This window comes from Corvus kubaryi, unplaced genomic scaffold (genome assembly GCF_017639235.1).
Source record: "Corvus kubaryi isolate FWS band 111438036 unplaced genomic scaffold, C.kubaryi_AGA036_p1.0 71, whole genome shotgun sequence".
NCBI lineage: Eukaryota > Metazoa > Chordata > Aves > Passeriformes > Corvidae > Corvus > Corvus kubaryi.
Window position 1 is genome coordinate 11,664,215 of NW_024582059.1, and position 16,251 is coordinate 11,680,465.

The 16,251-nt window shown below is 40.1% G+C and overlaps 1 protein-coding gene across 10 annotated transcripts in view; it reads right to left on the bottom strand.

Annotated features, from left to right (window-relative positions):
• The window catches only part of PDLIM5 (PDZ and LIM domain 5), a 136,417-nt gene that overhangs the window by 13,497 nt on the left and 106,669 nt on the right, over positions 1–16,251 (bottom strand). For all 10 annotated transcript variants that reach the window (XM_042049955.1, XM_042049960.1, XM_042049959.1 and 7 more), the window contains 2 exons: positions 15,216–15,379; positions 3,220–3,394 (listed from right to left, as the gene is read on the bottom strand). In XM_042049955.1, coding sequence (XP_041905889.1) covers positions 3,220–3,394; positions 15,216–15,379 — 339 coding nt within the window. The remainder of the gene's footprint in view (positions 1–3,219; positions 3,395–15,215; positions 15,380–16,251) is intronic.

Genomic DNA, 16,251 nt, shown 5'->3' on the forward strand with positions numbered 1-16,251 from the left:
ATTGAGTAGGCATTTAACATATGAAGAAATATAAGGATTTAAACACCACCAGCAAATTACAAAGAAGTCAGATGTGGCTACCAATTACTATTCATGAAAAGGTGTCACTTACAATAGATGACAATGGCTTAAGCAGAGTCAAGTGGGGCTCTGCAGTTTGTCCTCACATATCCACTAAGGAGTAAATGCTGCTCCACAGACTAACACACTGCCCTACTTAGAGGGCAGCAGCTCATCTCTTTTTTTAATGGGGATCAAAACAAGGAAGTGGGAGTAGCAGAAAGTGATTTAAGGGCCAAGAGAAGAGGGAAACTGCTCAGGACTGAGAACCCACAGCACAGAGCACCAGCACACCCTGATAAACCACAGCTGCTGTAAAGGGCAGTGAAGTCTCTTGTATGAAAGATGCAGCTTATAGTGCACTTTGTGTTTGGTTTAAAACTAAAATAACACTACAAAAAAGAAAGTGAGTGGTTTCTTCTGTGTTATTTTCTAGACACAAATCCAAAGCCCAGAGAACAAGGACAGAATACTAAAGACAGACAGAATTATTATATAGGCCAAACTGTTCAAGGAATCAGATGAATCTCATCCCAAAAATACGTACACCTTTTTTGATATTAATCTTTGATTTTGCAATGAAGCAAAAAAATTGGATTAAGATGCATAGGTGCACCTGTGCTGGGAATTGGTGTAAGTATTTCCTATTGCTTCAAGAGAATTAGGTTCATATATTTTTATTTCCTTGATGTATACAGTGGAAGTAGGAATAACTTTTCCAAAGCATCACAGATCCATTAGTAAAGAGTCTTCTAAAATTAACCCAGTGCTAACTGAACTGGTAGTGAACTACCAGAACAGAAATCTCATGGAAGCAAACAAGGTGGACTCAGTTCACCCCTAAAGATCAAGTGATTTGCTCTAGCTGGTTCTGATGTAGAATTCAGGCCAGGGCTCAAGAGACTACAAAAACCCATGGTGGAAAGGCTGATTTTCTGTTATACTGAATGAAAATTATACAGTTTATGGAGTTCCTCATTTTTCAAAGTTTTCTAATCAAAAAAGCCTCTTTATTTAATCATGCTGAAACATAATCCACACTCTCTTAGTTTGTCCACTGAAAACACGGGACATAGATAAATAAATAAAAAAATACTATCAAAAAATCATTACTTTCCCCTTGTAGTTCAACAATACAAATGACTGAACAAGCAAGAAGAAAACACTTTTAAAGAATATGTTTCTTCCAATAATCCAATTCCAATAAACTAAGACATTTCTATTTTAAGGAAGAAATAAAATGCAAGGTAGATGAAAATGAGGATGATTTGCACACTGGCAATAAAAGCAATTACAATTCCCTGGATGAGACAATCATGACTAATTGCCAGAAATCACTGACTGAACAATGCAACCCAGATTCAATTCTTCCTCCATACAAAATTCTGGCTAGCGATAGGATATCTTATGGCATCAGCAGAACTTATTTAACTTAATCTCATTTGGCAAACTCTTGTTTGTGTTGCTTAATGTTTTCTATCCATGTCATACAAGTCAAGGACAATAGCTACCTTAATGTCAAAAGGCCAAAGAGCCCATCAAAGAGCTTGAAATCCAGCAATGAAGGAAATTATTATCAATCCAGTCCTAGTAATTGTTAAAACATCACTTGCTTTTCTTCTAAGGATGTTATTTTTTCTTCTTCTCGATTAGAAACTACAGTTTAGAAATCAACATTTGTGACTAGTCTTTCTAAGACTATACTCTCTGGTTGGTTTCCAACTAGCTATAATTCCCGGTTCTATTGGAATGGGTGTATAAATTAAAAGTAACTTTCTTACTTTTCTTTGGTTTTACATTTACTCCATTCCATCCAGCTTTCTGGTTCTCTGTAAAAGGCACTGTAAGACTGTGACTGTTAGCAGTTCACAATATTTTTCCTCCAAAGTAGTCTCATTCTCAGTTTTGTTAGATAAACCATGCATGAAAACACTGTTCTGCATTACCAAAATGAAGCCTCAAACCACTTGTGCCTAAAGAATCAAAAACCACGAAAGCAAAACAAAGCCCTGCTGTGAGAGAGCCTGCAGGATGAACAGAATCATAGAATCGTTTAGGTTGGAGAAGACCTAAGGTCATTGAGTCCAGCTGTTCACTCAAGTCCAGCTGTTCACTGCCAAGTCCACCACTAAGCCATGTCCTGAAGTCCCACATCTACACATCTTTTAAATACCTCCAGGAGGGTGACTCCAACACTTCCATGGGCAGTCTGTCCACTGCTGGACAACCCTATTAGTGAAAAAACTTTATTCCTAATATCCAACCTCACATCTTAAGGCTATGTCGTATCACTGGAGGAACATTATTTCCGTAATGATAAAAGAAAGTACTGTTGACTCTAGATAAACCTGCTGACTACTTTGAACCAATCTCCATGTCACTACAGCCTCCTCTCAAGCAGTTGTAGAGAGTGATAAGGTCCTCCATGAGCCTCCTTTCCTCCAGGCTAAACACCTCCAGCTCCCTCCGCTGCTCCTCACCAGAGCTGTGCCCCAGAGCCTTCACCAGCTCTGTTGCCCTTCTCTGGACACACTCCAGCACCTCAATGTCCTTCTTGTCTTGAGGGGCCCAGAACTGAATACAGGATTTGAGGTGTGGCCTCACCAGTCATGAGTACAGGGGGACAATCCCTGCCCTGGTCCTGCTGGCCACACTATTGCTGATACAGGCCAGGTTGTTATCGGCCTTCTTGGCCACCTAGGCACATGCTGGCTCTCGTTCAGCTGCTGTTGACCAGCACCCCCAAGTCCTTTTCTGCTGGGCAGCTAGCCAGCCACTCTGCCCCAGCCCATAGTGATGCCTGGGGTTGTTGTTTCCCAAGTGCAGGACACAGAACTTTGCTTTACTCAATGTCACAAAACTGACCTCAGCCCATTGACGCAGCCTGTCCAGATCCCTCTGCAGGGCCTTCCCACACTCCAACAGACCAACACTCCTGCCCAACTTGGTCACCAGCAAGTGTGACTAAGTGTGCCCTTGATCCCGGTCTGGATCATTGATAAAGATATTAAGCAGGCCATGCTCCAATACTGAGCCTGGGGAGCAACACTGGTGACCAGTCACCAACTGGATTTAGCTCCATTCACCACCACTGTCTGGGCCTGGCCATCCAGCCAGTTCTGTACACCCCAAAGAGCGCCCCAGCAAGCAGATACACACCTAATGACTTGGTTACAGTGTGCACACATGGGAGTGCGCTTCCCCGCTGGAATATGCTCCGCCCGCTGAACCAGCGTGTCTTGCTCATTTAGCTGAGATGCTGTTGTAGCTTTTTCACTCGGGGAGGCTGTTACAGGCGATTTAATACTGTTCGATGGCCATCCACTGACAGGAGCTGCAGAAAGAACACCAAAAGCATTTAGAGGACCATCTTTCAGTACCAAGTAAATTAACTTGAAATACAAGCAACCAACAACATTTGCCTAACATCATTGTCCAGCGTATACCTACCTGCCTCCTTAAAGGAACAGATTAAAAAGCACTCATTTTCCCCTCCTCCCCTAGCAAGTTACCAAGAAAGTCCTACCTACTTTATGAGATGTCTGTGAAATAACACAGAATGGTTTTGGCTAACTCGTAGAGGTAGTGGACAAATTTCAACATGTTGAAGAAGTTAGGTAAAAGAATATACAACCTGTGAAGGCATTATTTTGTTTTAGATACAAAAGCTGAAGCCAAGAACATCAGTGTATGAACAGAGGCAGGAGAATATGACATACCTACTCAAAAAATTTCACAGTGAGTGCAGTAGATCATACATCATTACTAACACGTTAAACAAGAACATACATTCAGTACAACATGTGTAGGAACTTAAACTAGAGTACTGTATAAGCAAAATACATTTCTAAATTGAAATTAAACACTGGTCTAGATCAGTGGTTTCTGCCAATATGAAGCACTCCAAAGGTCATGTACGCATCCTCCTTATAGAAGTATGACACAAATAAAACCCTGACATTTTCAGATATGTATACACTACACACTTCCATGTGTACTAAGGGTTTTAGAGTTGTAGAATAGACATAAGCTTTTATGGAGTTTGAAAAATACATTTACAAAAATGAAAGGCACAAATGATACTGTTGTAAGGGTAGCGAAGAAACAAACAGTCCTCTGCTTTTCTTTCCCCTCGATTGATATAAGTACCTTGGTAACGTACAAGCTACAGCCACATGGGTTTATGGGAGCAGTTATTCCTGTCAAGAGGAGGTATCTTTCTTTTTCAAGTACATTATAAAAAGCCCACATTTCCATAGCCTTTTGTTTGCAACCACAGGCAAAAGAAACCTGGAGTGCTTACTTGGTGCCCTGGCTTTAGTGCAGCCTTGCTGAACCTTGTATCAGAGTGAAATTAAGACACAAGTGGGAACTCAGAGACAAACAACCAAGCAATGACTGAGACATCAGACAGTGCAGGATGATGCTTCTGCAGCTCTCCAACACCAGGGTCAAGGTATGTAGCTTTGCAAAAAATATAGTCTGTGAAGCTGATAATCTTTGGGCTACTCATCCTCTCTCATTTTTCATATCACCTTCCAGGGAAAAGATGAAGAATTGTTTCTCATTATCTCCAGTAATGTAATGCTGATCAGCCTCTGCCCTACAGAAAAGTTGCAAAACAATGCATTCCCTGCTGAAAGAGAAGTGGCACACTAATTCACAGAGAAGATAGACTTAAGCAACACAGAATCCACAGAAAATCCAACAAAAATGCCAATATTGTGCTATTTACAGAATATAGCCAAGCACTACACAATTAATAAGAACAATACCATCAATTTTAGCAGCTCTCTCCTCTACTCACGTGTAGGCTAAGACAACACATCTGGAAGAGAAATCCTTTTTAACACCAAAGCTTTTGTACTATTATTACACTTGGTATTAACCTGCTGATATGGGTTCAATACCTGCTTTTGCTTACTCCTTCTCTGTATGAAGAAGAAATATACTCATATCTTTCTCATATCTTTTTTTTTTTTTAAGTGGTTGGTTTACCAAAATTTCTCATATCAGGTCATTTCAAGACTGACATATTTTTGGATCCTTTTCCGAATCTGATGTAGAAAAAGTATAACAATTCATAAGAGTTGCTTTTTTTGTTTCTTTTTTTTTTTTAAACAAGACTATTAGTTATATTTAATATATAATTAATAAATTTGCAATATCTTGAAAAAATAACATCTTTATTCTTGAAACATTCAACATTCCTGAGTGGAAAGAATTTAGGAATAGAAGCACTTGATCTTGAACAAGTCACTCTGCTACTGTAGTTCACTTCAGATTATAAATGACTGCTAAGCTGAAAACCAAGGAAGAGATAAAAATGAAAAAGGTGGCAGAACAGCTTTGAAGACATGAACAAAAGTGGTGTTGATTAATAGCACTTTCCTCCTCTGTCAGCACACATGGTTTTTCAATTTTCAGATCCCATTTCATGAGAAGACAGGAATACACACTAAACCCAAATCTGTTTGAAGACTGCTTTTGCCATAAATCAAATTGCAGCACAGCTTTTAGTGTACTGCTAATTTCTGTTTGGGTTATCCACTGAATACCAAAGCCCATTCAGACACATCAGGTGTCTCGTTTGCACTGTGTAGTTAAAAAAAGTCTTTCTGCTTGCTTAAGGGGGGAAAAAAAGTACAAATATCACAATTGCTCCCTTTTGCTTGGTCTCATTACAGCTTTCATTACTGCTGTTTTTATGAATGATGCTTTTCCAAACACTACCTAACTTCAAAGTTACTACTGGCCAGGAGCAGAATTCGTCTACGTAAACCTCCTCTACAAAGCTGTTAGATCAGTCATTTCTGAGTTATTTAAAGCACTAAAAAGTGAGAGAAGGAGATAGTCCATCATGTTATAACAAAAACTCGCTTTTAAGCAAAACACAACAGAAACCACACAAACTAATAGTGTGTCAAGTGAGAGCTGAGACCTGAGCAAAACTAACCTGGGCATTTAATGTTGAGGAAGCTCCCTGCCCATGCTCACGATTGGTGCCTACAGCATTCTCTCAAGGATTCTCTTTCTCTTTGCTAGTAATCACATGAAGACCTTGTTAGTCTCATTTCCCTCAACTCCTGTTCTGAAGTGGACTCAAGCTTCTTTCAGCTCAGATCTTTCTTCCTAAAGAAGAGGAGTCAGTCTGCTTCCATTGCCTTCAGATCCATACTCTTACTGAAGAAAATACACCAGTAAGGTACTGTAAGATCTATACCCATATCTGTATCAAATACCTTATTTGATATACTGGCTTCTTTGTAAACCTCCTACAGTTCTCTAGATTTTTTTTTTTTTTCACCATAGATCACTCTCCCTTCCTCACTGCTTGATTTCCCTTAGCCTTTTATCTTCCTCATTCCCTTCTGAACACCAGCAGGAGGATAGCTTTTATTGGCCACTTCTGCCTTTCCACAGGCCACAAACACACCTTTAACACTTCAGTACTTTCACCAAAGGTTCATTACTTACACTGCAACCCACAGAATTTTTTTGTTGGTGGTGACATTTTTGTTTAGTTAGTTTGCTTTTGATTTTGAAAAACCCCACTATTAATTCCCCACTTAAATCTATATGAATTCTCCGTACTTTTCCCAACAATATTCCTCCACTTATAGCTAGAGAATTTCAAATATTAGGTCTGTTTTCTTGTTTAGATAGAACACTGATATTTCCCATCTATTCCTTCTACTTAAACAGCAAGTTTAACACTCCGGTGGACAAGATATTTTTACTGCAGAGAGGAAGGGGATATCCTGAGTTCATGTATTCTCTTCCCCTCCTTTCTTTTCTCTATTCCCTTGGAAATCTTTCAGCTTGAAACACAACCACTTGATTTAAAAACACCAGGCCCAGAAAACTGATGCAGGTGTTTTTTTTCTTGCAATGAGAAGATCTTACCAAGGCACATGAGGAGTGCCAAAGGAGGTACAAATCTTTACACCCAATCTAAGTGAAGACCTCTCAACACTTGGCAACTGGTCTGAGCTCTCCTGTAGTCTGTGCTTTATACGTTCCTTTTTATATTTTACATACGTGATCAGCAGCTTTGTTCTCAAGGAGTGCTGGGGAGACAGATGCCCCAGTACCCAAGATCTGTCGAGATGCAGGCACATTTTTAATTGCAAATGGTGACTGATTGGGAATGGGAAAGGAAATCAGCTTTCTGACAACACAATCTCACCCCACATTTTCCTGTTGCACCTTTGTTGCTCAAAATGGGACAAAGCGCAGCAACTTTTGTGGTGGTCTGAAGATTTAGAACTAAAATAAATAAATACAATTAATTAATAAAAGAAATTATTTATAAGAATTATACACTCCAATAGGAGCTATTCTGACCTGAGTACCAGAGAGGTTTGGGTTCTCTGCAAGTCATGAGAAGCTGTCTGTGGCCAAATTTTGGAGTTTTGTAGGCTTCACTTCACTCTTTTTAATTAAACATTCTAAAGCACTGTTGATCCGCACTGATGTATTGTCACTGCTGGTTTTTTTTCTAAAACCTAAAACACTCTGTACCTGACTATTAACTTTCTACGTTATTAGGTTTAAGTTTAGCAAACCCACGGTGTTTGCTTTCACTAAAACTCCTTGGTATGGCTAGTTTAATATTTAACAATCTTTCAGGCAGGGTAAAGAACTACCTTTTTTTTTTCTTTTTTAAAAATCCCAGTGTGACTCTGCCCTTGTTAGTCTAACAATAGGTTGTTCCATCGCTGAGCACATGGATAACTGCAAACACTGCTGAAAGGTTTGGAAGACAAAGGGAGAAAGGTGGATACGCAGTGGTGCCAAAGTCACTTTGACAGAGGTTCTCTGGTGCGTAGCAACAATACAACAGCCTGAACTGTTTAACGCTCACTTAAACATAACATCAGCCTTCATGTAATATCTATAAATAACAATGCTACTTGAAGTGGTGGGAGTGCCAGAACTTCATTTTAAAGTGTCCTAACTCAGTGATTTATACCCTGCAATCAAACTACTGTATTATAAATGAAAAATACAAAGCTTCATACGTCCAATTTTCTGACTTTTCTTAATATATTTGTAGTATAAGAAATCTTCCTGTTCCTTCCCTCAAAAGCAAACAGATGGCCGGATGAAGCAACGTGTCTGAAAAGCTCTGCTGTCAGCTCACTGCACTGGCTGTATGTAACACCCCATCCACTCCCAGGCCTGCACGAAATCACACAAGTTCCGTGCAGAATGCTACAGGACAAGTATAAGGTGAGAAAAAACAAAACAAAACCTCAAAAAACTCCCTCCCTCCCCCCACCACCAAATGCAAAGCTCAACCCCCACATTCTGTAGTTGCTTCTTTTGTTTCTTATGAAGTCTTGGAAATACAGTCAGAGCTAAACTCCTTTTGCTGATTAAAGGCAGAACAGGACGGATTAAACCATTATCATGTCTTTAAATGCCGGGTGAAAGCTGGTATGCACCCATGGAAAATCAAAACAGGTGCCACCTTGGCCCCATTTCAACAGCCCCTGCAACTAGAGGGAATAGTTCCTGCGTTAGTAACCAGCCTTTCAACTGGAAAGGCTCCGGGTAAATTAGCTGTAAAGCATCTTAATTAAAATGAGTATGGTGGTTTTGGCTCGCTCAGCCTGTCTCCTTCTGATTTGTAACATCACACACCGTTACAAATTTGGCACAACTGGCGCTGCTTTTATCGAAAACACGACTCCAGAAGAAAGAGAAAACCAAGTCCTGTACTACAGTGTTCCATTTCTCTGCAGTGTGAGTACAGAAACCCATTTGGTAGCTTTCTGCAGATAAGATTTTGCCTCCTTTTAGCTCCTATTCTCGACAGCTTGACTATGCCTGCAGAGAGCACGTCTGTCCAGTCTCATTTTGATTGTCTGCCACTTTCATGACGCTGATGTTTAACACTGAATTCAAAGTAAGAATTTACCAGAAGAATACTGGCTTTTCATTTGTTGAACAAATATTAGGCATAATTCTTGGATGTCCTACACATGTGCATCTGAACAGGACGCATCACTGCTCTGAGCTGGTGCTAGCTAATGAAGAGGAACTGATCTGGCAAGTCAGTCTGTGACAAGAAGTTGATTTTTAACAAATCAAAGACAATGACCACCTGATTTTGGAAGTCAGTGAATGCTCTTACTTGATGTGTGTGAAATAACCATAGAGCCAAAAAAAATCTCTGCATCTCTGTTTAAATGAACACAGAAAGAAACATGCATCTGTCCAAATAGCGCGAACAATTCAGTGCGCAGCTTGGTGCAATTGCACATGAATTTGGCAAAACCAAAACACAGGAAAACTGTTTAACACCATGTTTGTAACAGAAAAGCTGAGTTCCTATTCACCAGATCCTGTAGTGAGGTACACCAGTCCATTCTGTCTCTAAAAAGCAAGTGGTACATTTCTGCATCATTACTATGATCTGTCCCTTCTTAAAGATAAACGTTCAAGTTTTAGGAACACACTCATTTTTTCAGCAACTCTACAGGAGTTACAATTTCATACTGCCATCAAGTTAAGGTTAACATTTATAAATTACTCTAGTTTCACAATAGGTTTTACTTGGCTAAGTGACTTCACATTAATTAACTTGTAAGAACAAACTCTTGTGGTTTGCTGTCACATGATGATATAATAATTTAGATTAGATGAAAAATTAATTACCATAGTCCATAAACCAGGATCAGAAAGCTTCTGTGTTTTGACCTGTCAATCATAACACTTTTACGGACAAGGCTTTCTGCTTTCATGAATGGTGACTACATCATGGAGCAGCAATCTCTAACAATCTTTTTCAGTGAAAAATAGTGGAACTGTTTATATTTTGGGATCTACTTTTAACAGAGGCCTTACCAACAATAAAAGAATTTGTCTTGATGACTAGCAATGTTAAGCCAGTTTTTTCTGCATATTCAGACCATGGTCCTCAATGGGCAAGTAGCTTCTTCAACTCCTATAATTAGTCCTGCCTTTAAATTCCTGTTCTACAAAGGAAACATATTAGTATGAGAGAGCCCTAAAAAAAAACCCTGCAGAACTTTATGAACACAGTAATAATGACACAATAGTTTGGTTGCTTTTTCCATGCAGAAATATTCCCAAAGCTATCAACTTAACTTACCCAGCCAGGGCAGCCTGTAAGATCAACAAAATTGATATATGGGCCGGACCAATTACAAACAAAACACAGAAAAGCAAAGGTGACAAGGATGAAAAGTGCTGCAGTCCATCCCTTTATGGTACTTAATTCCTTAAGGACTTACTGGCAGTACAAGCATTTTGTGATAGCGCATTGTATCTCGGTGCCTTCCTCCCTCTCCACAGCTCCATACTGTTCGCCCTGATGGCCAAACTCCACAGTTTGATACAGTCTACATTTTTTTCCCATTTTCTCCACATAAATAAGTAGCAGAATAAGTAGCAAGGAAGGAAACAAAGACTCAAACTGCCAGTAGAGCAGGATGTCAAGTCACGCCTAGGAGAGCAGGCTTGCATTTTCTTCTGCTCTAAAAATTCTAAAATTATTGCAGGAATGGGATATAAAAAAGAAAATGCAGCAAGAAAGCTAAGGATAACTCCAGAGGAGGTAAATGCAAGGCTACCAAGTACACTTCAAGAAAACAACTTCAAGGAAATAGCAGAAGTTTTAAAACAAACTTGTCTGGGGAAGCACTTTTTATGTGCTGGCAGTCAGTTTCCAAGTGTGTTCCCTCAGCTGAAGGGAGCATGTGCTTAACACATGTGCTCGCTCAGGATTAGGCAACTGACAGTTGTGCATATTGCAGAATATGCTGACATTCCCTAGCAGCTCCCCTGGAAGGGGATTATATATCCCAGTGATACCAGGCTGAGAGAGACCCTGGGAATAAGGAAACTGGCACATCTGAGTAAAGGGTCACTTAAAACACAAGCTTTGAACGCTTCTACCACAAACCTTCCCCATCCCATTCTTCTAACTCAGCTGCAAAGAGGAACAAAGGGCGTCGACTGCAATGAAACCCTCCTTTCCAAGAAGCAAACCAGCCTTTCTGGCCACCAGAAAGCTGTAACAGCCACCAGCTGTAACAGCTTCCCACAGGCCCCCTGCCATCCCACGGGACCCCAGCAAGCAAAGCAGGATGCTGCCTGCCCAGCTCCTGTACTGGAAGGCAGGGTGTGGTACTGGCAGTGCTGTGCCTGGCACACAGCCCCTGTGGTCCCCACTGCACCAGCAGCTCACCCCCCCAGCAAGTGTTAGGCAGATGCTGGGAAAGAGAAGGCAATTTCATGTGAGAAATGTAACACTGGAAGTCCTGACCGTTTCTGACCATCACAGAGCCTGCTACACTTTCCACAAGAACAGCTCCTCTCCTGGACTAACTCCGGTTGGTGTAGCTGTGCTTACTGGGCAATTATACCTTCTGAAATGGTCCTGGCAGTTTCAATTTGCCACGGTGCTATTCACTTCCTTTCAAGTTGCCGTGGAATGTTACAGCATGCTGACAAGCAGCTGCCATCTCGCACCCACAAGGTGGCTGCATGGCGGTGGCGAGTGAAAGCCATTCCTGTGCGTGCACTGTGTCCTTGCCCAGGACTAGAAAATGCTTTGGGGGTCCTTGGGGGTGAGCAATGCTACCTAAGTGTAGAGTAATGGTTAGTTATCAAATAGCTCACTGCAATGAAGCTAGGATGCTCTGGGTTATTTAATTTTTTTAATTTAACATAATCTTGTAAAAAGCTTCTGCCTCTGGTGGGTGAGTAGAGCTTCACAGCTCAACAAAAATGAAGTGCTAACTATTATAAATTCCAGTCTGTGCACATAACACACAGTAACAGTGTGCTCTTACTTGTTTTGACAATAGAAAAAAATTGAAGCCTATTGAGCTTCTTACCCATGCCTTAAAAGAAAGCATGAGGCAGCCACCCCTCATTTCCTCTACCAAACAACTGAGGAATCCTGTAATATCAGATTTTATTCCAAGGAGGAATAAAACCTCTGTCACCTTCATGCAGGGCAGCTAGCATATAGCTAGCATAGCATAGGTACTCCAAGAATGGCCCACACAGCCAATGAGGATAATTCAGGCCCAAAGGTGTTATCATTGTGAGACCACTCAGATCATGACTGACTGTTTTAGGGAGAAACCCAATCCCTGACGCATCTCCAGGTTCTATTTCATCCATTCAATTTTAGACCATCTTCTTGCCAGGTCACGAAATAGCTCACACCTCACTTACAACAAAATCCCTCTGACACCTTCAGGCATCTCTGCACAATCTCAGAAGAAAAAATTAAATCAACAAATCACCCCAAACCAAAGGCAAAAAAAAGCCATAATACTTCTGTTAAAAAAAAAAAAAAATAGTCTCTGGGTGGCTCATCTGAGAGAGAGATTCCAGCTAACAACTGAAAAGATGCTGTCTACCCAAATGACATACCTCTATAGTCAGACAGCTTAATAAAATCACTGGTAATCTTCATGTCACACCATCAATCAGCATCTTACAGCTTCCCCAGGCACAAACAAAATCCTATGACATGCCTGTTTTGCTTTGGAAACAACTTGGTGTTATATACAATATTCATTAGAAGGGTGAATGGTATCAAAGCTACAAAACTGTGCTCCAATACATTTCTGCTATTAATAGCATACTGGTATACATTTAAATAAGACTGTATCTTCCTTCTAATTATTTCCTAAGGTAGACTTCAGCTATGAAATCAAAGGCATCTTTTTGTCTAAAACTTCATCAGGCCTACAGCCTATGAAGCCAAATTTTGTTTGGCCTGGGGACCACCGGCAATTTTACTTTAAGGAAAACTTTATGCTCACAGACTGCAAACAAACAGCAGAACTGAAGTCCAAGAATCCTCTGAAACACTTGTAGTCTTTGTTTTTCTTCAACATCTGACTTATTTTATCAAAATATTCAATTATCGAAAGAGTTTTACCTGTCAGACTGCTGTCCACCTACAAGAGACAAGCACAGACTGGCTTCCCATGGCAGTGGGTGTGTTCCTAAGATGCAAATGATAACTGAAGCTCCTCTGGCATCTGGGACATTGTACTTTCTCCCACCCTGTTAATTCCCAGCCAGTTGCCATTCATACTGCTGCATCATCTTCCCTGCATTCTCCAATTTTAGGGAACTCTGAGACTTCAATGTCTCCTTCTCCCACAGCTTTTATTTCTGGTTGCCCCAATATTTTTGGGGACAGAGAACGGCTTTCCTTCTTTGGAACTTAAACAGTGCATCTCAGAACCCTACATCAAGACAGCACAAAGCTGACATCCTCATGACCATTTCTTTCCACCAGCTTCTCTACCAGTATGAACATTCCAAGCTTTCTTTAAGCTATTCTGGAACATAACAACCAAAATTCTCCATCTGGCTTTCCCTCTCACCTGCCTACTTGGTATTTCTGATGTAAAAAAAACAAAAGATATTTCCACATTATGCAAGAGCATGGGCATAGATTTTCAGAGTACTACAGAATCAAGTGCAGCTTAATCAACCTCTTTAAATCTTTCTCCTTCATGAACATCTTTAAAAAAAAAGGCTATTTCAAACATTTGACTCCTATTAATACTAGAGTACAGTAGTAGGATTTAGGAGTGAAACACCTACCAACATACTAAAAATGAGTGTGGTACTACAGAAACCCCAAACTGATGGGTGGGTTCTATGCAAAGAGAAATAATTCATCACTTGGCGAGACAGAAAGTTATATCAAACATGAAGCACAATCAGTCACTTAGAAAAATGCAGGATTATCACATTCCCACGAAAATTTGCCTTAAGCACACACGCTACCAAAAATGTAACTTTAAAAAGAGTTGGGGCTTCTGTTATTACTGTTCACTTTGGTGTTTTTTCCCTGTTTAATGCCAGCTAACTCAAAGAAGTGAAGCAATGCTAGAATTAAACTGATCTAAATTTTAAAAAGTCTTTACCTTGCCCTCAATAGTAGACTCGCTATTTGCCAGGGAAGTACAGCAATGACACTGCATTGCCATCTTGAGGCTTCCTACAGAAGTGCACATCTCAACCAAAATACATCGGCTTCTTACCAACCACAGCAGTCATTTAACCAGAAGTGCCAAAGCCATTATAAAACACGCAGCATTAACACCATATGTTTTTTATTTTTATGCCCGGTCCTCTACAGTTCCATTTTGGGACTGGAGATACTTCTAAAAAGGGAAAACCCTTAACATAGAACAAAAACAAATAAACAAATAGAGCTAGCTAGCATATATGATCCTGTCAGAAAGAGAATCATCTCATATTAGCAAGAAAAATCTGAGGTTAAAGCTTAATTATGATACAGATTTCCCTGATCCTTTGAAATTACTACACAAGTTTAATTCAGCACCAAAGACTGATTCAGCTTAAAAGATTACCCCAAGTAACCACTGCACGTAATACTATACAAACATAAGTACACAGTTACACATATAAACATATCTGTATTATGTAATAACATAGGAGTGCTCATAAAGAAAACAGCATGCTTTCCAGATAGAAGACATTCTGGTGTGGGTTCAAAGGGGTAGAAATCACCAAAGTACATTCAAAGGTAGTAGCTATGTGAATTGTCCTTGCAAGAACTTTTACACAAATCTATGTAACACAAACCTACGCAATAATCTGGCACCCTGCTCAAATAAAACCTACAGATGTCAAATACATAAACACTCTAATGCCTCAGCCTTTTTTATCCTTTTTTTTTTTAATTAACTAGCACTTTTGAAAAGATCACTTGGAAAACACATGTCTATTGGTAATATCAACATGTTTTAATATTCCTACCTGAAATAGCATGGAATGTGCTTGAGTCTACAGTCACATGGGAAGCTGAAACCAAGCTGAAACTGTGACACGTATATGTATAATTGATTGGTATAAATGCTTTTACTAGATGTGTGAGGCATCTGATTTTGCTTGTTTGTGAAACCAATTGCATCTATGAGGCTACTTACAAAGGGCTAGGGTTTATTAAAATGGCTAAATTGGTTTTTCTTCTCCTCTTTTCCAAGCAAACTGGCCTGTACTCAAAACCCACAAACAGTCGTTTGAAGCCTGTTGTTTTTACACCCACGGTGAAGTCTGTTTTCCTGAGCCATCTAAAGGTCTTTAGGTGAACAAGAAAAAGCCTCTCTAGAATTTACCTGCTTGGTTTGGAGGCTGCCAGCCCTTGGCAGAACCCAGGGGTGCTGCTGGCTTGAGGACTGCGGCAGGTGTGGTGCTGGCAGGAGCAGGTCTCACATCCACGTTGTCCTGGCAGGCAGGGACGCTCCTCACCGGGGCAGGCTGGGCAGCTTCCAGGGAATCACTGTTCAGAAACAAGGGAAGAGTAAACAAATGCCTCTTGCTAGAACAGGAGAACTTGTGAAATGGAGATGTGGAGTGACATTCCCTCACCCCAGTGCAACAAAGCAGTACCCACTGGTCTGTCATCACCAACAATGCTGTGGTAGTTACACCCTGATGCTGCTTTTTAAGAACTGGACACTTGAGTAAGGTCTGCCAAATTCAATATAATCAACTAAACCCCTTCACAGTTTTCATTTTAAAAGACTTTAGTCATTAAGCAACATGCACAATATTTTATATTGCCTCTTTAGAGCAGTTTACAGCTGCTTTTACATTTTAAGGGTTGGCAGAACTCTTTTAGGCTCTTTAAAAACATGCATGATGAAAACTGAACTTAATCACAATTCACATGGAATGCAAGTAGCCACTAAGTACACTGCTAGCAAGAAAATTTTTCATTTCTTACTTGTGTTTGGGAAGCTGAAAATAAGTATTTTTATTTAAAATATTGAAAGTAGAGGAGCAACTACTAATGAGGGTCATTTGCAAAACAAAAGGACACCAAAACCAGGAAATTAACAACATTGTGAAATACAGCCAAATACATATGTGAAATACCATTCCAAAAACATATTTTGCACAATTTGGAAACCCATCAGTAACACACTAGAAGCCTTGTATTGAGGAAAAACAAATTTATAGCACATGTGCTCCATGCATATTTCACCAGGGTCATTCCCAGAATTACAGATTGTGCCAAGTTCGTGAAGTAAAAATCCACGAGCTATTTTTACTTTACAAGTGTTGCACATGCACAGTATTGCCTTGCCCATAGGACATGCAACAACTTGAACACACCGTGAGGCCATAACACAGGTTCACAACCTTGAT